We start from the raw sequence: 27,311 nt of genomic DNA on the forward strand, positions 1-27,311 counted from the left end.
GGCACATGGTCAGTAATTGCTGTCAAAATACAGAGGTTCATAAGAACCTCCTTCCTTCATAAGGAGACTCCTGTTTTTGAAACTGTTTTGCGCTAACACCACTGTTTCTGCATACTAGCTCTTACTGCTTTTTTGCAACATGTTTATTCTTCGCCGTTAGCGATAGTTTTATCTGTGAGAAGTGTAGATGAATTGCTGTTCTGTGACGTGGGAGACAAGGCAGGATGCAAAGACGAGCCGTGGTTCACATGAGACATGTTTATTAACACACAAAACAAAATGAAACCAAACACGAAGAACATTAAGCACTAACATCGGAGGCTCGTCGCTTTCAGAGTCCTCTGACCCTGTCTATAAACCACAGGAAGGATCCTCATGGCGGGCCTCCTCCACCTCCACTGATGGATCCTCAGAGCGGTCGGATTCGGTGTCCGACCTGAGGCCGACGTCAACATACTCCTCACTCCTGCTGTAATCCTCATAGTCCTCCTGGTAGTCCGTGGGGGGAGAGTAGGACCCTGCAGAGTCAGACCCTGGATATTGGTAGTCGTAATCGTACGGGTCCCGGTAATCCAGTGAAGGTAGGCAGGACTCTGCAGCATCTGATCCTGGACCACCACCAGGGCCCCCCCAAAATCCTCCAGAGATACTCTCCCCCGATGTGATGACAGGGAGTGTTCCCACAAGCATGGAGGATTCTCCTGCATGGGTTGGGTAGAAGCAGCTACACTGCTTCTTCCCCTTTTTCTTCTTTCCCTTGGCTCGAGGCAACCTTCAACGGTCGGTGTTCCTGTGACGTGAAGCCGGATGCAAAGATGAGCTGTGGTTCAGATGCCACAGACGTTTATTATCATACAGAACAAGACAAAACCAAACATGAAGAACATTAAGCATTAACACTACTTAGAACATAACAGGCAGTCTTAAAACACAACAAAGCAGCATACATGGGGTCAAACACTGACAAACAACAACAAAACAAGGGTTTAAATATGTGTGCTCACAATTAAAAGAACTATAGACAGATGCTGGTTCACTCCTAACATCTGCAAATTAAAATACAAGTTGGTTATTTCTCAAAAAGGACTGAAGCTCTTCCTCTGTCAGTGAAGCACCCTGGTAGTGTTCTCATATGTGGCGATGGAAGTGACGTCCATGTAAATAGGTGTTTAATCACTGCCATGTGCTACTTGGAAAAGAAATGTATCTTTTAGTATGAACAATGTTGGGGATAAATAATGGGGACTTGTACATCTCCAATAGCGATTAGAAGACAATAACTGACACTAGGACACCTCATCTAAATATGTTGACTTGACAAGTATAGTATTATTCATGTTATAAATCTATGGGATAAAAATATGGAAAAAGTGTTTTAACAAGAACGCCAGAGGGGGCATTTACTATTTTGTGGAGAATAAAAAATGGCTCATTTTAATGGGTTAAAATTTTTTTAATTCTTTTACAGAGAGGGAAGGGTGAAAGGACTGAGAAAGAAGGTTAGCACCTGCCAACCGGTGCTGGGAGTAGGCCTCACTCACCTGTCATGCACAAAAGACCTGCAGTCCCAGGGCACAGTAAAGGCTAATTTACTCCCTACATATATAAGCTTGTAAAACTTGTTTCTGTTAGAGTGCTCCTAGACTGAGGTACCTACATTCCTAAGTCTGAAAGGTGAGATTCTACCTGTGCACGTAGAAAATCAGGTAGGCTGTTTTTGTCCTGCTCTTCAGGATGGCTGGCTCAGTGCTTCTTGATACTTTTAAGTCACTGAATGACAACCAGCTCTGTCCTTCTCCCTCAGCTGTGTCACTGATATAGTGGCCTGTCGGAGTAGTCGGTGGTCCTTAGTCATTTAATAGTTTCTACTGCACGTGTATAAATAATGTCAGATTACTCACCATGGTCCATGCTGTCACCTAAATGAGAAACCACCGCCTGGAGTCTGTAGGTGCCAGTGGGTGCACATTCCTGCAACAAACAAATACATCTTTTTTTTCATACGATTAACTGAAAACGCATCACGGATCGAACGCCATCTCTGTATTAACAGGCCTCTTTCATTCTCTCTCATTCTGTCTCTGTGTCTCTCTCAGCTTGCATCTCTCTTCTTTTTGGTCTCTCTCTCTCCTCACCGGTAGGCTTACTTGCTGTCCTCTAGCTCCCTGTCCTTCTCCTCTCTCATTTACTACTGATGGGTTAAAAGAACTTAGTCATTATGGCAGATACTAATACACAGCCATATTATCACTCCACTGTAAGAAAATGGCACAGCTCTACCTGGCTGGGGACTGGAGTTTTCCCCCAGTTTATCATTTTGCATTTCTTGCGGTTTGTCCTGGGTTCCCGCTGCTCCACTGAGGACAAACCACAAAGCCATTCAGTCGGCATTTTGTAGCTAAATGGGAATGGGTGGACAGAGAAGTATGTGGGCACGGGTTGATGGTACGAGCTCACCTCGACTGCTGCCTGAGAGAAGCCACCCCAGGAAGGGCAGAGAGATCCAGCTCGGACGGGACGTCCATCACGTCTGAGAGCTTTTGGCCCAGCATGTCAAACCGCTTAAGGTGGAGGACGAAAATACTGTTCCAAGAGGAAAAGTGACTTAAGGACTGGAAGTGTGTGTGAGTGGAGGAGGGTGTGTGTGTTGGACTGGTTTAAAACTCATTCTTTAAGGTCATCTACGTCAGACGAGACTCACCGTGGCAGTGTGAAAAACTCCACCTCTTCAGTTGCCTCGCAGCCTGCTTCACACTCACAAAAACGCTCCAGTAGTGTTGGCTGAAAAAAGAAAGAGGCCCTTTCATTGAGAGTGATAAAATCAAAATGGTAGCATGTCATAACTGTATTCTCTCCTTTACAACAGGGTAATGAAGCCTTATCCAAAGAGGGTGTGTGAGGTGACCGACCTTAAAGTAAGTGTGTAGGCTGTCAGTCGTAGCAGGGCTCAGATTTACAGAGAGGTGGTTGTAAACATCCACTCTGCAGCTCTGCTTTCCACAGCTTTCACAAAATGGAGAACAGAAATGTTACAACATTTGCACAGAAATAATCTCCTGCATCCCTTATACAGTTTGAGTTATCACATGCTAATATGCTCAGTTTTACAAGTAGATAACATCTTATCTAATGTGAAGCATCAGAGCAGAAAACATTTAGAATGCTCAGTCCATGTCTGTTATGTTTTCCCAAACTCACACACTCTCTGAGATTTGAAAGCTATGTGATGAATACAAGCTGAACTTGTGAGCATTTTAAATGTTCATATTTAAGTTATGTATGTTATGAAACTTTCATGAATACTTTAAACAGAGATGTCCGGAGAAAGCGCCTACTCTCTGTGAGAAAATGTACTTTAAACAAACACGTTAAGACTGGTTAAGACCAGTCCATTAACACAAAGGAGATATGCAACAGTGATACCTAATTACCTGGTGCATGTGAGCACAGACTTGATATGAAACTCAAAGTTTGCCACAGGGCAGATGTAAGAGAAGAAAGAGGCCCTGAGTCTCTCTCCCTCCTCTTTCAGCTGCAGTAAGCAGAGCATCAGGAACTCATGAGCATCCTGTGGAGGACAGCACAGGAGAACATCAGAGGAGGATTTGCTCCTGGACTTCAACAGCAGCACGGTGAGAAAACAAAGGTGGCCGTGTGCAGTTCCTGCAGGGTACTGCGTGAGGTTCTGATGTGTTCTGAATGGCTGAGGGGGCCATTTAGCTGGACCTGTTCATAGTCCTCTTCGAATGCAGGGCAGCGGGCTGAAACACACTCAAGCAGGGCTCCCAGGAGCTGCACCTTCTGCTTTGTGCTGCGAGTGGTGAGCCGGGCCTGCTGCAGATCTGAAAAACATCTACACACAGCAACAGGGAGACCAAGTGGTTTATATCTCTGAGCATCACAGCACCTCCTTAAGCACTCATGATTAAACAGTTCATTTAGACCCATGTGAAGCCTCTGGTTCTGAACGGGTACCTGAGCATCTGGCAACTAGAAGGATCCGTCAAGCAGGATGACTGAGCTCTGATGGGTCTCCAGAAGCAGGAGATACTCAGTAGGCACTGCAGAGTGGCGTTCATATAGCAGCTGTTCCCAATGTTGGGAAACCTAACAGGTCATCCATGTTAAAAATAGATTTAGTGCACAAGCTCTGAAACATCCAGGCCACTACATGTCAGTATAATGGCTGTTTCATAATGTGAAGAAGAACTGCTAAATGACTTACTGCTCATTTAATTACAATATGTTTGTATTTGTATAGGAGAAAAAGACTGAGCTTCACCTGTGTAAACTGTAAAATCATCTACTCTTAATAGGCTGTGTAGTAAAACGCGGTGTGTATTCTCGTCTTTACCCGAGCTGCCGAATGTTGAGGTGTTCGACAGCGGAATGGATGGGGGTGTGGCCTTGGCCCTCACCCTGACCAATCTGACGCCTCCTTTTACTCCTGAGGACGTGCAGCAGCTGTCCCAATAAATTCCGCGGCTGAACACGAGTGTCTGCTTGCATCAGAACAGCCGGAAACCTGAGAGACAGAAAAGAAGGGAGAGATGAATACACAGTGGCCAGTTATGCACAAAATGTTCACATAACAACCCTTAGACAGATAAAGGTGTGAAGAATGAAAAATACAATGATGTTTTTTCTCGTTTTATGCCCCAAGGAAGTTACAATGGCAGTGCCATTGGGTAACCACCATGCCACACTTTTCTCTGCCACGAAGATTAATTTTGATAATGTACCCACCTCTCAATGCGCACGGAGTCCACATCTTTATCTGCAGCCTCTGTATAGAGAACAGAAACTTGGAGTAAATGTCCTTAACCAAAAACAGACTATGCATTTGAACAACATGATCAAATCTGCTGAGCTCTAACCAGGAACAATCACTGCTGTAGTCCTGAGCGACTCATATGAGGAGGAGGAGGAGGAGGCTTGACCAGGAAGGCACGACTGGGTAGAAGAGGCATTGTGGGATATGTCCACAGGTGAAAAGGAAGAAGCAGTACTGAAGATCAGGGACCCCTCAGAGGAAGAGGGGCAAGAAGTGGAGGTGGTCACATTCGCGGCGTGACCGTCTAATGCCACGCAGGAGTCAGACACTTTGGAGGATGAGATTATGTGTCTCCACCAACTTCTATTCGTTTTCTCCTTCTTCTTTTTCTGTAGAAAAGCATTGTAGAAACGTATTGATTTGTATATGAAGTATTATCGCGACTTAGCGATATCTCGGTATTCTTACAAGAATCTCATTTTGATTTAAAAAACAAAACAAAAAAAACTTTTTAATCATCTGCATTTGCGCTAGTTTTTTTAACAGGAAAATGCTAATTAGTTACGCACTGTAACGGCCCGAGTGCCGCTGGTCAAGGAACAGGACGTACAGACTCGCTCCACGGAGACGTTTATTAACGATTATTAACATACGATACAGACACCGGCACTCACGTATAACACAAACTGTGACCGTGAACACGAACATGATCAACGACTGACAATAAGGCACACACTAACAAGGGTTTAAATACATACAAACATGACAAGAGTAAACCGATGCAGGTGTGTGCTGAACAACATAGGCAAGGTTACGCACGAGACAGTCAACGAAGAACTCCCAGTGCACGCGGCGGGCCATACCACGTGACCAGTGGAAGCGTTCCGTGACATGCACAATAAATCTTAATCCTTTTCAGATTATCGTATTTAAAATCGTTCCCAAAGTGTAGGAAAAAACATACATACCTTCATACACGAGCAAACACAGCCCATCCTGTTCGAATCTGTGATCTACTCGATTAGAGAATTAAGTAAAATATCAAATATGGTTTTTACAGGTCCTTTAACTGATATTCGCGATACAGCGCACCTCATTGTTTTGTTTTAAAACGGAGTTTTGACTCTTAGATGTTATGAATATGTATTATTTCGTCATTACTGATGCAAGTTCTCAGTTCTCATACGTTTTCACCCTCTTGAAAATAAATATTATTTACGTGTGTGTGTGTGTAAGCGTTTCAAACGTAAGATTCTTTAACTTCCGCAGTATAGTTTGGTAAATTCAGGTAGCGTAATGTTTTTCCTAAAATCCTCACTGTCTCGCCCTGTGGTAAGGAGAAATGTTCCAAATATGACAGGTTACGTTTTATCATAGATAACTGGCTACAAAGTTACATTTGCGCCCTAATTTCTCTAGACATACATCTATAAGCATTGTTACTTTAAAACGCAATTAGTCTTGCGCTCTGGCAAACGTGTGCACCTGTAAATAATTACAATTATTTTAATGTACAACTTATTTTATTGTATAACCACACTGTAAATAGAATCCATAAGAATGTATTCAAAGCCAGAGTTGTAACGTTCAGTTATTTTTACAGGTAGCGGATTACTGTGCTTCTACTATCTCTTAGCAACAAGTGATTTTTTTTTCTTCAGTATGACATGTGGGATAGTTTAGGGAACCTGGTTTTTTTGTTAGATAAATATGTGTGGGTTTTGACCGTTAAAAAGACCTGAACAAAAAAAATGTTTGGATTTTTATTCGCTGTCACCTTTCATCACGGGCAACATAAAAAATCATACTACTGCAATATCGCTAACATGTTACTGGCATGCGAATAAGCCACCTGAGCACAGAGAGAAACCCAGTGTTATGATTACAGTTGACATTGGAACTAGCTAGATAGCTCATATTAAGACACTTCTTTGGAGAACACGTGCTAAAGTGTTTTCCCCACAATCTATATGCATAATTTATTTGCCAACTGTGACCAGAGAGAGAACATAGCTTACTCACAGCCTAGGACTTGAATGGATTTTGATGAGGACTGCATATGTCTGGGATCAATTCAAACACGTCATGACGATGATATAAAACCTGATGAAACAAGCTTGACAAGCAGCAGTTCCGTTTTTCCGTGAAAGTATCAAGCACAGATGAAGACGTTTCTATGGTTATCTCGGTTTTATAAATATTAGCCTATAGAGTTGGGCTTAGTACGTGAATAAAAGATGGAATTAAACATGCATAAATTACGGTGTCCTGGAAAACCCATCGTGCTGCAAATACACAAAGCATATTCATCAAAGTGGTAACACACTTTAGAAATGCGGTGCAAATTTAGAAAACGCATACAACTTCAGGAACAAATCCTGTCACAACACAACGGAAGTGCTGTTTCCGGAGGACACGGAAAGGGGTGGACTTCTATGAGATTAGCGTGAAGTCTATTGGAAGTAGTGACAACTGAGTAAAAAGGGTTGTTTTTTTTCCAGTTACCACAGTGTTATCAAGGGTAGGTATGTGATACAGAATGGAAGACTGACCTATTCATGCTCTGCATTCTTGCTTTTTTATACATAAGGCAGCCTTAAAAACATGGGATGGAAATCCCATTTAACACAATATGGACTGTTTTACATTCAGAGTGAAATAAGTAACATTCACCTTTTAATATATATTATATATTTATTTATTTTAAATGTTAAAATTCTTAACTAGGTCAGTGTTTTAGTTAGCTGCAAAAATGCCCCCATATTGAAATTTGTATTTCTAATGTCACAAGAACACTTTATTGACCTATCTCTGCCTAGTCAGCCTATAGAGGTTTAGCACACCCACTTAAATTGCCTTTCTCAGGCATTTCAGCTCTGAGTACCTTTTGAATGAAGCACAATACAGGGCAGCCAATCATAAAGGAGCTCATTTATCTTACATCCGTCTTAAAGGTGCAGTAGCAACAGGTGCCTGTTGAATTCCAAGCGATATCTATAGAGGTTGGAAATTGGTTGTGTAAAAAAAAAAAACAGGCTGAAAACGAGTCGTTTCCGTTCTGTGAATTGGGAGAAAGGGACAGTGTGTGGAAGCCCAACCCCAGTCATATAGGTTTGCTTCAAACAGTACCATTACCATCACCCACTCTGGTGCACTAGTTTGAGTGTATTAGAACTAGTAGCAATGCTGAAGCATTACATGTATCTATAACAAATATTCTGACCATGATGAAGTGATAGATTTGTTAAGGCAAACTGTGTATGCAAAACATGTTGCTTAGGTCACTTGCTCTAATTGTACACAACTCTAAAGCTACACAACTGTACATTAGTTAAAGTCTACACAGTGTCAGTCATGTGAAGTACAACTGAAAGTTCCCCTGTTGTATTCTTCCAACAATCAAGTTCTGCGTAAGTGGGGGCAAAATAATATGAGCTTCACATCAAAGAACATTTTAAACAAATGGACTGTATGTACATCTTTTTTTCTAATGTTACAATTGGAGTCTAAAGTTATATCTCTTATCAGTGGAGGATGCACTTGCTCAAACCTTTTCTTTAGATTCCTTTTGTACACACTACAGACTGTGACCTCGAGATGCTTGAATGAATGTTGAACATTCACACTTGTGTATGAGTGCCGAATGTTAGCTAATGCATCATGATGAGCCTATCCTTTTTGAGTTACTTACTGAGATCATTCTCATAGCAAGTTCATTACACCTTGTGTACTCGATGTAGTGCGGTGAGCAGTTTCAATCTTAGTTACAATCTTAGTTATCAAAGACTCACTCCACCGACCAAAGCCTCTTCTCTTAGACAACATGACAAAACCATAGCAGCTTGAGAGCAAAAATCGAGCCTCGTAAGAGGTGTTATGTTCCATAGGCAGATTGACATCTTAATGCGATACACATGAACTCAATTTTCTTTGCATACATGTACATTGCACTTGTAATGTTTCTGATATTGCTTCTCTCCTGAATAGCTCAGTCAGTAGAGCATCAGACTTTTAATCTGTGGTCCCTGTTCAAGTGAAAATATTGTTCTTTGCCACTAAAGTGCGCTTGAGAAGTTTCTTGAAATACCTCTAGATCAACCTAAGTCAAGGGACAGGACCCTGTTGCCTTGAGCCTTGCCGATTAAACTGACATTTCACATCCGTTTCCCCCAGCTGTGATGCTGTGCATTGGCTGTCATCCCAGGTTAGGCTAGCTAGTTCTGCTGGCAAGCTTGAAATATCAAAATCCTTCCTACTTTAAAAAAAATCATCACTTCTGAGCGTATCCTTTTTGAGTTAATTACTGAGATCATTCTCACAGCAAGTTCATTAGACCTTGTTCACTCATTGTAGTTCGGTGAGCAATTTCTATATTGGATGAGAGAAGGAGCAGACTTGTTCAAGTCACAGAATCCATTTACACTTAAACAACAGGAGCTTGTCAGTGGAGGGTGTACTTGCTCACACCTTTCTTTTCGATTCCTGTTGCATAAGGGAATAAGTGACAAGGGAAGTCATTTTGGAACAAACCTGTGAGGCAACTGTCTTTGAGGCAAAGTGTCTGTATCCAGGGAAGAACATGTGCATGTTCAAGTGCTTGCCCTGTACTTCATTCTCTGAAGTTTACTGAGAAAGACCTGACAGCAGTTGAACACCATTGGTTGTTGTCTGCTACCTTGTCTCTGTCTCTCTCTGTGTTCGCATGATAGGCACCACTGCATGCCATGCACCAGGCCTCCTTTCTTGTGAGGCTGTCCCTCATGACATCTATGGAGTGCATAATTGAAGACTAAGTAAAAGGATTCCCTTAAGATCTGAATACCTTTGGTTGTTGTCGTACATTGTCTCTGGCTCTCTCTGTGTTAAATGCAGACTGCTCAGGTCATGGTGTTGACAGCTTCTAGTATTTTCACTAGATCCAAAGCAGTGTCAAACCTGTTTTTACATTTAAATGTTTTCACTTGGTTTTACATTTTAATGTTAACAAAATAAGAAACAATACACATTATAAATGTTAGATAGCTACATATTTGTACTTCTTGTACAAATTAAGAAAATAATAGAACACTAATTTAGTTATGTGACATATTGACACCTGAGCAAGACATGAGTGAGGGATAAAAAGGCAGGATATTAGTCACACAAAGCACTGCCAAAAAGTTTTAAAAACACAGATGTGTGGAAGCTCATGAAGACAGGCTCAGCTTTAGTCCACAGTATGCTAAATGGGAAACACTGGAGGATGGTACATGAGGGGTTTAAATAGGGAGAGAGTTAATTAGAAGCAGGTGATCGTGATGGTTGATAAGTGTGTGATTGTGAACCGAGCAGTGGTCGTCGTGGGTGATTTGTGCGGATATGTGTGTACGTGTCTGTGTCTGCGTTCCTGGTTCGGTGCGGACCAGAACCTGACAACTTGTTTCCACTTGATATCAGAATTAGTTGAAGAGAATTTCTGGTCCCGTCCTTTATTGCAACTTAAATATAAACATGCTTTTGAGGGACCCTCCGGAGAATGTCGGAGGGGTACACAAGAGTTTAATTCTTATAAACTTTTTCAAGGGCAATTATGTAAACAACCCTCCTTTTTTTCCATATTGTTCTTTGAAGTTTCCACCATTATGCTCAAATTACACATGAAATTATAAAAGCTAGTCACCTATGAACCTGCGGGCTTATATAGAAGGGAAAATAAACTATGGACTATTTGTGCTCTGCATTCTTGCGTATTTATTTATGCTAGGCTGTACATAACGCAGCCTTAAAAACATGGGATAAAAATCCCCATGTAACACAATTCAGGTTCTGTCTAAATACATGGCTAGCTAGCTAGTTATTTTACAATCCCATTTAGCCCATATATCGTCGTGAATGTCCTGAACAAAACGCGCTGTACCTAATCCCCATAAATGACATATCTCTCAGTGAATAAAAACTCGTATGCTTCAACAGTATACAATGGGAGAAATGGCGATCACCTTTAAAAGGATTTCTTACTGTAGGCCTATTATAAACAACATGGAGGAAATAAAAATAAAAATACTTGAGTCAGACCGTGGGCACAGGCTGCTAATAAATCAGGTAAATGAAACTGGATGGACTGCTTAATTTTGTAACAACACAACATTTATGGTGACAAGGATGTTTCACACATACACTCTTAAGTGATGCTGACCTCAATATCCATATTTCACATTGTTACTGTAACACTATAGATGAACCTAAACCTCACATTCTCATCACGTTGATAAGCTTTTTGAAAGTTCCGCTCTGCACGTCTCTGAAAGGCAGGTGAGTTAATCTTCTGGAAACATAAAAGCATGATCTTAAATCTTTCACTTTGTTCTTATATGCGAGTTGTCAATAAGTCAAAATTCTTGTTAAAACTCTGGAACTCTGTTGCAGCTCAGTGTCTCTGTTTTGCATTGCCAGATCACTGGACAGGAGTATGTCCAGCTTTGACACACGTGCCCTGCGCTGACCAGTACCGCCAGCAACCACAACACATGTGGAGACGAAATGCTCTTTAACTACTTGTCCTTCCTCCACGTATATACACTCAAAACTCCAGTTTAGAGTGGTTAATGGCACTTACGCCAGCACACTGTACCGGTTTGTTCACCTGTAGTCAGAGATGCACGGACCCGTTGGTGCGTATGCGTAACTCGGAGCAGGTGCTGCTCTACAAGGTTATGCTGCTGCTTATTGTCACTCTCTCACGACCACAAGCCCTCATCTACTTTAACAAGGCTAAGTCACTGATAATGTAATAACAAACATGTTTGACAAAATACTAGGTCATGGTTTGCAGTCTGAAGTATTTCTGACCTGCTGAGAGTTAGCCTGATTTGATTTAGCTTGTTCTTAACCTTTGTTTAGTATGTTACGTAAAAGCTCACTCATTAGGGGTTTTTTTTAATAGGCTGTAGTAATTTCAGGAGCTCAGGCAGGGGCATACTTATATTTATGAGTGGCTATGCAACACCCACTGAAATAAAAGCTGAGGATGTCATTGCAGAGGTAGGAGGAGCCAGAGCAGAATATTACAGAATATTACATTGCTTGAATAGTGGCTCTGTCTGCCCTGGGGGTATTATTGAAACCCAAAGGCTGAAAGGATGGGAGAGAGAGAGAGAGAGAGAGAGAGAGAGAGAGAGAGAGAGAGAGAGAGAGAGAGAGAGAGAGAGAGAAGAGAGAGAGAGAGAGAGAGCATGTGTGAACATATTCTTGTCACGGTACGGCCCCTCCCCCCAAACGTCTCCCCGTGTGCGTTTGCTTGTGTGTGTGTGTGTGTGTGTTCATCCGTGTGGCCACGCTCACTTGTGTTTCACGCCTGCCCTTCGTTGTGTTGTTATTGTTTGCGTATATAAGTCCTTTGTGTAAACGTTAACGTTGTCAGTGTTTGATCCCACGATAGCCTTATTGCTACGTTGTCTTCCATGTCTCTAAATAAACATCGTTGTATGCATCATGGCTCCTCTTTTGTATCCTGCCAATCCTCCCTGCGTTACAATTATGATAAAATTTGATAAAATACAAGATCATAGTTTGCAGTCTGAAGTACTTTTGACCTGCTGAGAGTTAGCCTGATTTGAGTTAGCCTGTTCCTAACCTTTGTTTAGTATGTTGCGTAAAAGCTGATGGAAATATTTCAGATGTAACATACATCTAACTGACCTAGTAGAGCAAAATTACAGAATTTTAAGGAGGAAGTGACGTTCTTGGGGCATATCATTAAGGGAAATACACACAAGCTGTCTCAAAACCGACCACAAGCCCTAATTTCGCTACCTAAACCATAGTGGCATACTCCCATCTTACTCTTTTAGTCCCACACGCAGTACACCGAATACTGCAGGACCAAAGAGTGTCACACTTCTCAGCCCAGTGGTAGCTGAGATACCACACCACCCTCTTAGATATGCCTAATATAACTGTCAAAAGGTGTATAACACTGAACCCAGCTACACTCCTTCCTACGGAGGAGGATGGAGATCCACAAGACTGCACAGCAATCTTAGCTGAAGTATATATACCGCGGGTTGATCTCTTGGAAGAAGCCATAAGTAACCCAGACCTATGCCTCTATGTGGATGGGTCAGCAAGCAGGGACGACACAGGGGTCAATAGGGAAGCATACGCGGTAGTAACAGATCATGAAATACTTAAAACAGAAGTATTACCATCCTCCTATTCAGCGCAGGCTGCTGAACTAATAGCACTGACGGAAGCATGCAAACTAGCTGCAGACAAAACTGTTAATGATTTTGGAGCCATATGGAAACATAGGCAATTCCTGACAAGCTCGGGGAAATATATTAGACATCGCCATCTTGCTAGAAGCCATTTTGCTGCCAAAGACAATTGCAGTTGTTAAGTGTGCAGCTCACAAGACTACAGAAGACCAAATCAGCAAGGGGAATAATTTTGCAGATAGAGTAGCAAAGGCAGCTGCAACTAAAACCGCTGTGCAAGCAATACAGGAAACCGCTGCTACCCCGCAGGCCACATTACGGGAGATTCAGTCATGGGCTACCGCCACCGAGCGCACCAGGTGGAGATAACTAGACTGCACAGTGTACAATGGTGCTTGGACACACACACCTACGGGCAAACCTTGCCTACCCAAATCATACGTGCAGGGCCTAATCAGAATTGCTCATGGGCGTAGCCATATGAGCAAAGGGGGAATCGTGGACAGCATATTAAAGTACTGGTTGAGTTGGAACTGTGTTGAGTAGGGTGTTAAAGGCAAGGCCTACCCTTTCAACACTCGGAACCGTCAAGAAACCCATAAGATGGGTGTGTTGGTGCTTGTGATACTTGGGGTCTGGCATAGTGTCCACTTGAGTACATCCGAACGTATAACCTGGGATACCTCCTCCTCCGGTTATTGGACCAGGTTAAACAACGGCTATTTTAGCACCTCTAACAAGGAACAAATCCCATGGTATCAAGCCTTCAATAAGCCAGTGCAGCAGACAATTACAGGTCACCTAAGAGAAAACACCACAAAGCAGAGTCAAATCATTAGGGTTCCGTCTGGTTCTTATGATTATTCTGCAAACAGAAACTATGTATGGGACATCAGAACTGATAGTGAAGTTAAACAGTCAATCTTACTATTGCCAGTGCGCCCGGGGATGGAAATGCCATTCAGGTAAAGTTACGAGGAAACTGGAACAATCCCAATGGTAGCTATCTGTGCTGTATAGAAAGGGTGGGGGCTGACATTTGTGTGCCTCTGACACATGTAGCACTGCCACATAGAGAAAATCAGACACAGCTAACACAGTCAGAACATAGACTGCATATTAACATGGATGAAGAATCCCACGACTTATCAGAAGACTTGTTGCCATTTCAGGGTCCCAACGCCACTGAGGCAGAACGATTAGCAGCTAAATGCCAGCAAAATACAGCGTGTATGTCAGTCATTGTGCATGCCCAACATATCGAGCAAGAGTGCCTGGTGTGCCAGCATACCAGTGTTCCATGGACTGTAATCCCTCTGAAAAACGCAGACGTAGGAGAAGTGAATATGACAATCTCTATGTGCCAGGTTATTAACCAGACCTCAAACTGTCCCAGTCCCACTAACCCCGCACCACCGAAAATGATGCTGCATGTGGCAGCTAGTAAGGGTGAGATATTTGTATAGCAGATGAAGCAGCAGGTGCCGGAAGGCTGGTCCAGATGCGTCGACTATGTGCAGGTGCACAGCAACGGCACTTGCAGTGACTCCAATAGCAGTTCCCTGTGGAATTGCTCCATGACAACCCTGCAGGGGTATTGGAATGTAATGCGGGTCGGTGGTTCGGTGGCCTATGGTGAATTGCCACAGAACTGGACTGGATGTTGTTATCCAGCTGTAGTGCGCCCAAGGACACAGGTGTATACACTTCCCCATGCCAAGCAGCACAGGGTGAGGAGAGACATAACCAGCATAGACTCTTGTGGTAGAATTCTGAGGGACCCATGGACCACTCCGGGTGAAACCATTGGTTGGTCCCTTTTCCTGGGCGGTGGCACAGTAGCAGCCCTGCAAAAGATCAGTGGCTTAGCTTATCAGTTACTGCAAGTAGTTAATGACACCTTAGCAGCAATAGGTGCCGTAAAGATAGAACAACAAGCGATAAGGGCAGTAGTGCTTCAACATAGAATGGTATTAAATCTCCTAACCATGAAGGAAGGAGGAGTGTGCAAAATGATTAACACTTCCTGCTGTTTTTACATTCCAGATCTCAGCGCTAATATTACTGATTATATGAATCATATGTGATCTGCCTTCACTCCGCAGCCTACAGTTCCAGTAGCGGCTGTAGCGTTGCCCATTCTGCTACCCATTCTTCTTCTTTTTCTTCTTCTTCTGTGTTTACCTCCTTTTTTGTCATTGCGTGTCAGACGTCTTTCTAGTGTGTTCACCATGCCAGCGCTCAGCGGCCATGCCAATGACCAACCGCAGCTCAGTGAAGACATTCTGCTCCCCAAGATGGGCGGTGCTGGTGATCCACATGAAGACATCGTAGTGCTATTTGCTGAATAAATGTGTGATAATGTGTGATATAGAATAAAGGGGGGAAATGTTGTGGAAATTTACCTTACTTCATTTTGTGGAAATTTACTTTGCTTTATTTTACTTTGCTTTATGTTTCTATAGTCACAGCATAACAGTCTGCAGATAAGCATGTGAGTCAGGTACACCAGCTGCTCACATACCGTTCTAACCATAGAGATAGAAGAAGCCTTCAGCGCTCAGGCTAACCAAAACATGAATTAGCAGATACTCTGTAGGAGTCGTTTTTCTTTTTTTTCTCTTTCTTCTGTTCTGTGTATAAGGGGAGGGGGACCGTACTGCGGGTCAGTCCTCTTACTCTGTTATACAGGGGACAGAACTCAATAAACTTTTACTCTTTACTACTCAATGCATAAAGCTGTCTGTGTTTGATGTGCTCTCATTTTCCCACCACATCCATTTAGCAGTACTTCTGAATAACCGAAATGGCTTAAAACAGCTGAGGGGATGTTTGAAACTGAGTGATAAGATGTTCAGCAATTTATATATGATAATACAAGGCAGTAAATTAAATTGGGCTGAACTGGACAATAGTACCTGGCATGAAAAGTATGTCGTAGAAAGAGTAACAAAAAACTCAACCTCTCACCTCGCGCTCTGAGATGTCTTCGTCACTGTCTGTAGTGTCCTCTAGGATACTTCTGCCCTCACTAAAGTGTGTCAACCTGACCGGGTCAAACATCTCTTGAACATAATAACTACACAATGGAAAATCAGCTTCAAGTGCTGCATTGAGCAAGAGTGCACTGTAAATGGCCAGATATAAATGGCAATGTCAGTAGTAAATTTATATATGCAGTCATGGAACAGGACCTAGCTGTAGAGCACAGCTTTAAGGTGCATATTATGATGTGCTCTTACCAATCATCCTCCTGGCTGTGTCTTGCTCTTTTGGCCAAATGTTTCTCTTCCAAAGCAGACAGACCAGACTCGCTGCATATTACTCTGTGCACTATAAATAAACCACATGTATAATGCCTTGTAAACAATGGAAGAAGGGAAATTTGAACTGTGACTACTCTGTTAAAGGGGCGGATAAGGCACCCCACCCAAACCCCCGAAAGCTGTTCTGTTATCCCTAATTGCTATGCAATAGTCCTGTGATTAACTCAAAGGCTGGAGAAGTTTCACCTTTCTCTATTTGAATCCTGAAGGCTGTTCGGTTCCGTCGCCCACAATCCATCCTGTGTAATTAAACATTCACATCATAACTCGACACCGTGTAATAGGGCAAACTCACTCGGATCGGGGAAAGGATCACAGACTACCTGTACTGCTGCTGCAACTCTGCGGCCATTCCAACAACATCCACATACATTCCAGCAACATCCTATTATAGGACACAGTGTATCTGGCTTAAGTACACCCATTTAATAGCATGTTGGACCTTCTTTGGCCTCCAGAACTGCAGCAATTCTTTCTGGCATAGTTTCCACTATATGCTGAAAATACTCTGCAGGAATCTTGGTCCAATCTTCATGGGATATTTTCTCTCAAATTACATAGAGGGACTGACATGTTCTAAACTGCCTGTTATACCTTTACCCAGGGATGTTCTATAGGATTAAGATCTGGGGACTGTGAAGGCCAGGAAAACATTGAAAATTTGCTGTCTTGATACTGGAACAAATCCGTGATTATACAACCCTTGCGGCAGGGTTTCTTGTCTTGTTGAAAGTGTCCTTCTGCCATAGTTTAAGCAGCTGCATGAAGGGATGCACTCGGTCGCAATACATAGGTAAGCCCTTCTGTTCAAACATCTACTGATTTCAGAGGACCCATGGTGTGCCAAGAAAACATTCCTCACACCTTTATGCCACCTCTACCAGCTTGAACTGTTGACACCTGACAGGAAGGACTCTTTAATTCATGCTGCTTATGCCAAATTCTTACCCTCCCATCATCATAGTGCAACAGAATTTTGGATACATCTGACAAGATGATGTTCCACTGTTTAGTTTTCTGCTCTTCTGCCCACTGGAGTCTTGCCGTTCTGTTTGCCTCAGACAGCAATGACACTCGAACAGATCATCTGAACAGGTCATCCAAATGTGCTAAGGTGATGACCTGTGCATTCAGACATGTTAGTTGGAGCAACAGCATTGTATCTGGCTGCAATTTGCTTGACCGTGCACCACTTGATCATCAGAATTATTCTTGATGTCATCCTCCTTTGATCCCTTTCAAAATATTGGTCCTGGTTAGTCTGGTCCATGCCTCGTTCGCAGTTCGCTTCGCTCAGACCACTTGACTTTCCCATTCTAATGTTTACATGGCGTTTTTTGCAATTAGTCAAAACTGACCTTTCATGACCTTCATTATAAACTTTTCTAAGCAGTCATGACCTCACCCTGTCATAATATTTACTATCATATCTTCCCTGTGTCCAAAGTGATCTCATGGCAGGAATTTTCTAGCCAACCATTTCTAAGTCAAGCCAATTCAAGCAGAAATGCCACTGAGAGTGTTTCTGATGAACTCCTGTCATTGTACTAAGTCGGTAAGAAAGGGTTAACTACATAAAAATAAAAGTGAATGACTTAAAAGTTTGATCATTTTAACTGAATCTATATTTTATGGAATGGTGTAATTAACCTTCATTATAAACTTTCCTTAGTCGTCATGGCCTGTCCCTGCCAGAATATTTACTATCAGATTTTCCCTGTGTCCAAAGTGATATCATGGCAGGAATTTTCCCAAGTGTTTACATTAAAGGAATCTGACTATACTGATTACTCTTTGCCAGCTAACAGCAAATAAAAGATGCTGGATTTTGGATTATGTGAGTATATAACACGTGACTGTGTTTGTGTCAGAGAAGGGAGAGGAGAGGCTTTGTCTCCAGCCTCCCGCTGCTTGCCGCTGTTCAGCTTCTCACTCCTGAGATCCTTCTCGTTCTCCTTCTCCCCATTGCGTCCCACTCCGCCAATGCTGCTGCAACTTCAACTGCTGACAAAGTGCACCAGCTCAAAGCGTGGTCTAGAGCCAAATTTCAACACGGGCATCTTCCTCATTGGCTCATCTCCTCAGAGGGGCAACACATGCACAGTTTCAGCTCCTATCGATGCCTACGTAGAACCTTATAAAATCAAACTGACAATGACAAGGAAACCATATTTTCAACACCTCCAGCACAAGTAGTAGTTTTTAGCAATGCACTACTTTTAGTGGTTGTTGAGCATCTGGAAAGAATGCAAGTCACCAGGGTAACATCATCAAGAAGCCCTTTTAGACTTACTTCCATCAGATGAATTCGGCCTCTTTTTTGCTTCAGTATTTGGGACTAATTCGTAGGAGGGCATTTTGCCAACATGAATCCCCTCTGCCATGTCATGCACTCTCTGCATCAGTTGTGGGCCATACCTGCTAGACCAAACATTTACATTCTGAATACTTTGGCTCAAGTTGTTAAAATCTTAGTATAAAAATCAACACTTTTATCTGTATCTTAATTTCAGGCTGATTTAACAAGTAGATAAGCTAACGTAGTGAGCGGTTGTCTTGGCTTGTCCTAATGGCAGTCAGGGGCCAAAACACTTACTGTAACACTTTATACTTATAACACACTTTCCTTAACTATTACAGATGCCGTTTAACAATGTTCTATTTTTAAAATATGGAAACAGCAACTCAGCACATAAGGCGTTAGACCATACCTGCATGCTAAGAACACATGGTTCACTCAGACCATCGATAGAGACAACAGCTGATCTAAGTCTCTTGCTTCGTAATTTTCAACGTGCTTGTTTATGAATAACTTTCGAGCTAACCACTGCTTATCACTTTCAAAGTGTTGTCAGAATTTATTGATATGAAAGGCTCTCGTCATGCTGATAATTGTCTGGTAGGACCAACTGACAACGTTATTGCCCCGACATACGCCCGGTGAGAAAAGCATTGTGGGAATTTCAAATATGGCCTGTGCAATGCTCGGTTTGCCTGCTAGTGCCTGATCTTCGAGCAGGGAACCTCCAGCTTTGGTCACGTTCTGCCCAGAAATCTATCCGCTTCAAGATTGGTCTAATGGGCCAGTCATTGCTCATCCTCCGCCGCTCTTGTTCAGTCGGCAGAGGGTGGATTTTCATCCTGCTCTGTCTCTGTCCCATTGTCAAATGCGCTAACATTTGCTGAACTTGAATCTTTTTAATTCTATGGCAGGGGTAACATTCCAGAACTGTTGTCAGTGTAGATCATTTGAATAAATGACTGTTCTGTTTGCCTGCTACGAGCTGCCATAGCTGCAGGTGTTTGGTGACTAGACCAGTCAGCATGCAGGAGTCTGCCTATGTTCAGTTAGAACAGGCATCAGTAAGACAAGACTCGCTGTACTCACTCATTATCTTAATACTGTTCATTAAATTAAGTCAGCGGTTTATATTGAGTTTACGTCATTTGGTACGACGACTCTACAGTCTTGAATTGATTTATGCAGTGTAATATGGATATAAATGTTAAAATGTTCTATTACAGAACACGACACCTGTTGCGTTTTATATTGGTAAATATCTGATATGACCGCTGTAACATAAAGTTGCGGTTATAAGTACGTGAAACATTTTGATCAACTGAAATGTAGATGTATGTACATGCAATATATTTGTGATTATGTAAATCAAACAGCTATTCTTATTCTTATGGCTAGCTAAATTGATTGCAATTTCGTCGTCTTCAAGGCATGGCATGGTGTTTATTCATTCTTTGGCATACAAAATGACACCTTTTCACGTTTTGGAACTACAAATATGGCGGCCTTTTTTCTTTAGCGTTTTAATGACGTAAAAGCAGAGTCTCACCGTAAAGTCGGGCAGGAGGATCTGGACTCATTTATTTCTTCGTATCTTCCCCCATCTAGCGGTCAATAACGGGTAGTCTTGAACTGATTTCTATCGCGTAATACTTCGGATATAAATGTTTAAATTTCCTGTTGCAGAACAGACAAAGTATAGTCAACCAGTTCTAACCTTTTGATAAAAACTTGAACTTCAAAGTAGGTGAATCTATTTCCTTAAACCAATCAGATCACAGTTCATTTACATAACATCAATGCTTTGAGTGCTTTAGATATGAGAACATCACAGTGATCTTTCTGCTCACACATCAGTCAGTCTATAATTCTGTATTATGTGTTTCTATAGCTTCCAACTTTCATGAGTTCCTTGAATCTGTGGAGAAAAGTGCAGACCAATGTAGTTTCTTATTTGTGAACATTTATACATTTATTGTAATTTATTTATCATTTAAATGTTTTAATTCTTTTAATTTATAGACATAAGGATACAGAAAACAGTTCATATATGTATAGTACATCAATCAATGTATAACACTTTTAGTACTTAGTATATGAATCAATGTATAATATTTGGACTGCTTTAACACCAGTACAAAAGTTTAATATAATAAAGAAATAATGCACTGTGATTACGTGTGGCGGCACGAGTGCCGTAGGGCGAGGGGCAGGACGCACAGACTCCACTGACTGGGACGAACATTTATTAACATAAATGACAGCGGCACTCATGTATTAGAAACAATAAACATGGACCTGAAACAAATGAAGTTAAACAAACATAATACACAAGAATACATCTAACATAAACACGTTACATTCAGACATTACACCGACAATGACCAACACCCTGTACACTTTAACACGGGTTTATATACATTGAGACGAACAAGGTGCAGGTGTGGTTGCAAACACAGCCCTCCCACTGAACGTGGCAGGCCAAACCACATGACTCGGGGGAGGCTAACATTCCATGACATTATGCTTCATCTTGTAAAAGCTTTACATGACTGAGAATTTCAGCTTTTTCAGAGGACCTATTTAATTCTTTCTTACATTGTACTTCTTTCCATTCCTAGTCTAATCTTGAAATAAATTTAATTTTAATGGAAGTCTTCATAATGTGTGTTTCAGGTTATGCAAATACTTTGGGAGTTGTTTAAATCAGTCAATCTACTGAATTCCCCACCAACAACAGTATGAATAATTAATTGTCATTTACATTTATAACTTTTAACATACTAGTAGCATGTGAGTTTCATGAATTTGTACTTCATTAACTATTTGTATCACATTATTTACATTACTGTTGTAATAGTAATAGTAAAAATTCAATGGTAATAGGGCACATTGATTTGACACAGTTCAATGGCATTAAACTGCTATTAAATGAGTTCCAGTGAAGTAACTTGCTACTTGAGTATTCTTGTAACAGATACTTTCTTACTTTTACTTAAGTAATAATTTAAATGACTACTTTTACTTCTACTTCAGTAGTTATTATTTTAAAGTAACAGTAATTTTACTTGATGACAGTTTTGCCTACTCTACCGACCTCTCTCTGTATTACAGTTAATGTCTTGATCTTTATCAAAAACCCATGTAGTGCCTGCATGGAGGGATTTCGTGTTGTATTGGAAAACTGTAATAAATGTCTATATAACTGTACCCATCTTTCAGCTACGTACTCAGCTGCCACTAAAAATAGGGATTTCACATATTTTTTAAACTTTTGACTTATTTTCCCAATGACCAAAATGTCAGCGCAACCCTGTAGTAACATCACAATGTCTATGACGTCACAATGGCTACGACATCACTACATCTATTTTAAAGGTGAGCGCAAGCATCTATATGTTATTTCACTTGACACACTTCAGCAGTTCAAAGGTTGGGAGACAATAGGGTGAATTAAACCTAACCATAGGTGGTGGATTACTACTGAATTTTACAGAACAAGGTACAGTGGAATCTTTAGTCTCTTAGGGATCATTTTGATGCATTTCAAACAGAGAAGGTCTGTCAGAAAAACAGCTGTAACATCCAAAACATACTTCATCAAGCATTAAAAAGTGGCATGGTGTTCTTGTCATATAGATTTTAGGGAATCTGTCATTAAACTGCTCAAAAGTATTTTAGTGATGTCATAATATTACTATTACAGGAGAGCTGCAAATATTCTAAATTGGAACTGCACAGCCTAATATCCAAATAAGTCTGTACTGAATCTCTGTGACCAAAAGGAAACGACCCTTACAGTGGCACCAGCAATGCAGACGGTATTCAGACAGGGAATCGATTTAGCGAGGAATATTTGCTCGTCAACTTTTGGGATAATGGCAAAAAGGGTAGGTTGGGCAAATGTTTTAAAAAGAGAATACTTGTTTAATACTACCTTACAACCAAGTTTTATCTAACTTTGTACTGAGAATTTTTGCTTCTTAACCCCCAGGCCCTCTATAACCCTCTATTGGAGGATGATGAAGAAACATCTGATGATGCCTTTTGTATGGACCCGTTGTGTCCGGTAAAATAAGGCTGTATTTTCAGACATTGAGTACTGTTAATAGAATAAAGTCTATGGGATGGATCTTTTCACATCCAGAATGAAATGTTACCACTCCAAAATCTATTTTTCTCTGTGTTTTGTCTGAAGGATTTTAAGGGGGCATTTTGGGGTCAAGTTGTGGTAAGTAGCACTACCTTTTCACAGATGTTTCAATAGGCTAAAGCTTTTACCCATAAAGCATGTTTTCAAGCACTGTCATGTGTCTTCTGAGTCAAACATGATCTTTTGTAAACAAATTAACTTGGTTAATGATAAATAATAAATAAATGATTGACATTCCTCATGATAAGAGGCTCATTCCACAGAAGTAGTTCTAAGTGTGACAGAGTAATGTCCTGACACACAAAACCACTGCAGTGGAATCAGACCTCTTTTTAGAGGTTTTTCTTATACATCTAGACCTAGACCTTTATACTCCACCTGGGTCTTATAGGAGGACAATGTGGAGACCCCTTTTGGCACTGTATGCTGCACCATGGCAGGTATCCCCAGGGATAACCGACCGGTCATCCTCACCTACCATGACATCGGAATGAACCGTAAGACTCTGATACTGTTGCTTGTGGCACGTAGCTGATTGCTCTAAAGTCTAAAACTTAGCATAAGCGTCATTTATTGTGTTGTAATGACCCTGGAATGCATGTCTGCAGACAAAACTTGCTTCGACGTTCTTTTCTATGATGAGGACATGCAGGAAATCATGCGACACTTTGCCGTGTGTCAGGTCAACGCTCCTGGGCAACATGAGGGTGCCAGCACCTTCCCTGCAGGGTGAGCGTGAGTGCACCATATGCCACAATGTTCTTTCAGGGGCTGAAAGACATTCCAAGGTTAAATCTAATCTAAAATGTGACCTTCAGCTACCCCATACAATTTTTTCCAGAATGTATATTTATCAGAACGTACTCCATAGCCCTCCGTCTGCCCTCAGACCACTCCTTCCTGGCAGTCAGACAGGACGACTCTATGCCATGGTGTTGGTGCCCACCTAAACTAACATCTGGAGGCCCTGACTGTCAGCATGTCTAGCTGGCACCGGCTTGTCATGCACCAGGGTTTCTTTCATGAACTTTTTTCTTAGCGTTCATATGCTACATTGATGGCTGTGGCTCCCAGTACATCATAGCTAGGTTTAGCAGGTTCAAATCCTGAAGAATCAGTGGCGTCCCTTAGAATTATAACTCACTCAGTGCAATTTTTTCCTGTAGATTCACATATCCCTCAATGGACAAGCTCTCCGAGACCCTCCCAATTGTGCTCAAGCATTTTAAGTGAGTGAACCAGATTAGCCATTTACTCTGAGATTAAACTGTCAATCCTTGTTCTAATCTGAAACCTTGCGCTTTAATGGTTTAAAGTTATGTACATTTTTTTCTCTCCACAGAATTAAGAGTGTTATTGGAATGGGTGTTGGAGCAGGAGCAAACATCCTCACACGGTTCGCTGTGAGTTGTAGCACTGTCTTTCTTCCCAATAGATTTTAACACAATGATCAAACAAGGATTACTCCTTGGTGAAATTCTTGCTTTGTAACAAAGTGTTGATACTTGCAGCATAATCCTAATCATTACACTGTCAAGCTAGCTAGACATCAACTCTCCAGAATACTGACACTTCACTATTGTTCCTCTGCTTGCACATGTAAACAAACCTTTTTCTAAGTGCAATGTAAAGTGCAAGAATGCCAAATATGGAGACTCTTAATTGCTCATTTAACTACAACAGTTTGACATATAGTAAGTAATTTTGCCCTGAAGGTTCATCTCCCTTTGACTGCTCATGCATAAATGTCTTGCAGTTGAAGTACCCAGACTTGGTTGAGGGCCTTGTCCTGATGAACATTAATGCTCAGGCAGAGGGCTGGGCAGACCGGGCAGCATCCAAGGTATCACAGTCTAATGCAATAGTAATTATCATTCTGTTAACACCCTGCTTAAACATCACGATCCCTGTATCTCTACAATTATGTCGTTTAGCTGGTCCCACCTAGCGTCCATGTCTATGGTTTCCCTGTCTCATGTCTTTTGTTTTGCTTTACTTCCTTGTTGTGGTTCCGTTGCTTAGTTTCATTTTCTTTGCTCCTTATTATTTGCACCTGTCTTGTTTAACTCTTATTACTTCATGTATTTAAACCGTCTTGTTCCCTGTGTCTTGGCTGTTCACTGAATCCATATAACTTTCAATGTGATAACAAATAGTTCTCAGCATATTACTCTTAGTTTTCTGCAGTTTCCAGTTAACCTTTCATGCCAATCATATGGTGACAATCGACCCTATATTTTTATTCTTTTGGGATCCTTAGAAAAGTGTCAAGCCTCTTTTAATAAAGTAATGTATTTGATCAAAGCTTATGTGTACTCCAGCCACTAAAGATCAACCCACACTTTCCACAGATTTCCAGCTGGGCCCTTGGTCCCCCCAGTGTTGTCATCTCCCACCTGTTCGGTCAGGTACGAAATAACGCCTAAAATGAAATGTATATTGTATGTATTATTGAGCAGTACTTGTCAACCCAGTCCTTGTGATACATCTGACATCCCACATTTTCCCTCTATCCCAGCTCCTGACAACATCATCCTAGCTCCTAAACCAAGCCATTAGGAAAATGAACACCTGGTACAGGTGTACTGGGCTGGGTTAGAATAAACATGTGGGCCATTTCATGTGTACTGTGGACTGGGTCACTAAACACTGAACTAGAATATTTAAAAGTTAAATGCCTTATTACTAAAGATGAGTGTTCCAAATGAGCTGTCCTGAATTTAGACTGTGTCCTTTTCGTAACTAAAGAACCAGATGCCTACATTATTGTCCATCAAAAGGTCAACAATGTTTTTTTTTTTTACATATTCTTTTTATTATACATTTCTGTCTCGAGTGCCTGTGCAGACTGTGCATATAGAGGAAGAGACATTTAATTTCATATTCACATCAAGTTTTGATGTTTTGTGACTGATTGCGTCTTGGACTGACTCCTTTATGGCACCGTGGCAGGAGGAGATTAAGAAGAAGGCAGAATTTGTAAAGACCTTCCATCACAACATCAGCAAAAGGATTAACCAGACCAACCTTCTGCATTTTATGAAGTCCTACAACAGGTATGACTGACATCTGCATTCTATGGAATCTTCTGAGCTCTCTGCTTCTAGACTTGTTTGTCATATGAACAGCTCCCAGTCTTATTAGATCTGATCAATTTTCAGCCGAAGTAAACTGAACATTAAGAGAACTTCTCTGGGTAGAAAGACTCTAAAGTAAGTGAGAAACTGTTTCTCTTTTATCCTTATTCCATGTTATTTTTTGATGTAAAATGCCCCTGTGCCACCACATGGCTGAAAGGTTTTGTTGCTGTAGGTGTCACACTCTTCTGGTGGTAGGAGATGACTCTCCTGTGGTGGATGCTGTGGTATGTACAGCTTGTTTTACATGCAGAAGTTTAAAAACATTCAAAATCCAACCCAGCATTCAAATCAAACTTCTATATGTACCTGGGAGCCTGCGTGCAAATGTTTGTGTTTTCTGTCGTAGGTTGACTGCAATTCCAAAATGAATCCCTCAAAGACAACCCTCCTCAAAGTTAGTGACCTTCAAACCTCAGCAAAGCAATACTTAAAATGTTATGTTTTGCTTTTTTTATTTGACTCTCATTATAAATGCAGAAGTCATTATATGTCACTGGGGGCTTATAAATCATGAACGTTGTGATGAACTTGTGGTGAATAACATTGTCCTTCATGTTGTCCCTCATGAAGATGGCTGACTGTGGAGGTCTACCACAGCTTGATCAGGTCTGTCGTTACCCATTAAAATAATGCTCTTGCATTCAAACTGAGTGATGCACTGTGTAATCTATTGTGTCCTGTTCTTACCTTATAGCCTGGCAAGCTGGCAGAAGCCTTGAAATACTTCATTCAAGGACTGGGCTACAGTAAGTAAATACTGTAAACACACTGTCAAAAGGTCGAAATTAAAAATCGTTCAGCCTCTGCGCAATGTAAAACCCATAAATCCAGTTTAGAAAAGTTCATTACTGCCTGTTGTAGACCTTCAGGCTTTCACAACTATCTTTAAGTTATGCATGCTTTCTAAATGGTGCAGTTAAGTAGGGACCTTGAGCTATATTACTTCACCTTGTCCTTCTGCTTATCTGCCTCTGACAGTGTCTTCTGCAGGCATGACACACCTGTCTCATTGGCACCCCGCCTTCTCCACCAGAATGGCATTCTTCCACCCCTGGGCCATCACTTCCATGGAGAGCACCTCCAAGCAACGCTGAAGATGAGGCTCTCCTACCCGCTGCTCCATCCCAGTGTTGTCATGCTCAGTTCGGCTCCATTTCAAATAAAAAATACTCTAAATTGAGGGACCATTGATGTGTTGGTGTTAGTGTTTGTGTGTCATTGTCCCAGTGGACTAATTTAGACTTGCACAAAAGGAAAAAAAAAAACCTAAACGATAAAAAGCTGTTTAAAATGTTTATACTTATCAGGCTCAGTGTTGTACCTTTATTTAGTAGCCATAAAAAAGTTGATGTATAGTACATCAATCAATGTATAACACTTTTAGTACTTAGTATATGAATCAATGTATAATATTTGGACTGCTT

The 27,311-nt window shown here is 41.4% G+C and overlaps 2 protein-coding genes across 2 annotated transcripts; one reads left to right on the forward strand and one right to left on the reverse strand.

Moving 5' to 3' along the window:
* Positions 1 to 274: 274 nt before the first annotated feature.
* Positions 275 to 5,578, reverse strand: LOC145643366 (ubiquitin carboxyl-terminal hydrolase 29-like). The gene is made up of 13 exons (XM_081709392.1): positions 5,344 to 5,578; positions 4,878 to 5,163; positions 4,747 to 4,786; positions 4,355 to 4,525; positions 3,976 to 4,107; positions 3,727 to 3,853; positions 3,432 to 3,568; positions 2,910 to 3,003; positions 2,702 to 2,781; positions 2,458 to 2,583; positions 1,902 to 1,971; positions 1,687 to 1,825; positions 275 to 820 (listed from the first exon to the last, which is right to left on the reverse strand). The coding sequence occupies exons 4-11, from the start codon at positions 4,507 to 4,509 to the stop codon at positions 1,920 to 1,922; spliced, it is 903 nt and encodes a 300-aa protein (XP_081565518.1). The 5' UTR covers positions 4,510 to 4,525; positions 4,747 to 4,786; positions 4,878 to 5,163; positions 5,344 to 5,578; the 3' UTR covers positions 275 to 820; positions 1,687 to 1,825; positions 1,902 to 1,919.
* A 17,568-nt stretch (positions 5,579 to 23,146) lies between these two features.
* Positions 23,147 to 27,311, forward strand: LOC145655923 (protein NDRG1-like). The gene is made up of 13 exons (XM_081709388.1): positions 23,147 to 23,244; positions 23,356 to 23,476; positions 23,914 to 23,976; positions 24,090 to 24,150; positions 24,504 to 24,590; positions 25,069 to 25,155; positions 25,700 to 25,803; positions 25,909 to 25,959; positions 26,060 to 26,111; positions 26,234 to 26,281; positions 26,458 to 26,493; positions 26,582 to 26,633; positions 26,866 to 27,311. Exons 1-13 carry the CDS (start codon positions 23,181 to 23,183, stop codon positions 26,979 to 26,981), a joined length of 942 nt encoding a protein of 313 aa, XP_081565514.1. The 5' UTR covers positions 23,147 to 23,180; the 3' UTR covers positions 26,982 to 27,311.

This window comes from Electrophorus electricus, unplaced genomic scaffold (assembly GCF_041902795.1).
Source record: "Electrophorus electricus isolate QZ-2024a unplaced genomic scaffold, ASM4190279v1 Scaffold40, whole genome shotgun sequence".
Lineage (NCBI taxonomy): Eukaryota > Metazoa > Chordata > Actinopteri > Gymnotiformes > Gymnotidae > Electrophorus > Electrophorus electricus.

Excerpts from the sequence above, each read along its gene's own strand:
- LOC145655923 (XM_081709388.1), top strand. The coding sequence starts at position 23,181 with ATGGCAGGTATCCCCAGGGATAACCGACCGGTCATCCTCACCTACCAT. Across the intron at positions 23,977-24,089 it reads ATTGTGCTCAAGCATTTTAA|AATTAAGAGTGTTATTGGAA; the intron begins GTGAGTGAACCA and ends TTCTCTCCACAG. Across the intron at positions 26,282-26,457 it reads CAAAGACAACCCTCCTCAAA|ATGGCTGACTGTGGAGGTCT; the intron begins GTTAGTGACCTT and ends TCCCTCATGAAG.
- LOC145643366 (XM_081709392.1), bottom strand. The coding sequence starts at position 4,509 with ATGCAAGCAGACACTCGTGTTCAGCCGCGGAATTTATTGGGACAGCTG. Across the intron at positions 3,569-3,726 it reads TCGAAGAGGACTATGAACAG|GATGCTCATGAGTTCCTGAT; the intron begins GTCCAGCTAAAT and ends TGTCCTCCACAG. Across the intron at positions 2,782-2,909 it reads GCCTACACACTTACTTTAAG|CCAACACTACTGGAGCGTTT; the intron begins GTCGGTCACCTC and ends TTCTTTTTTCAG.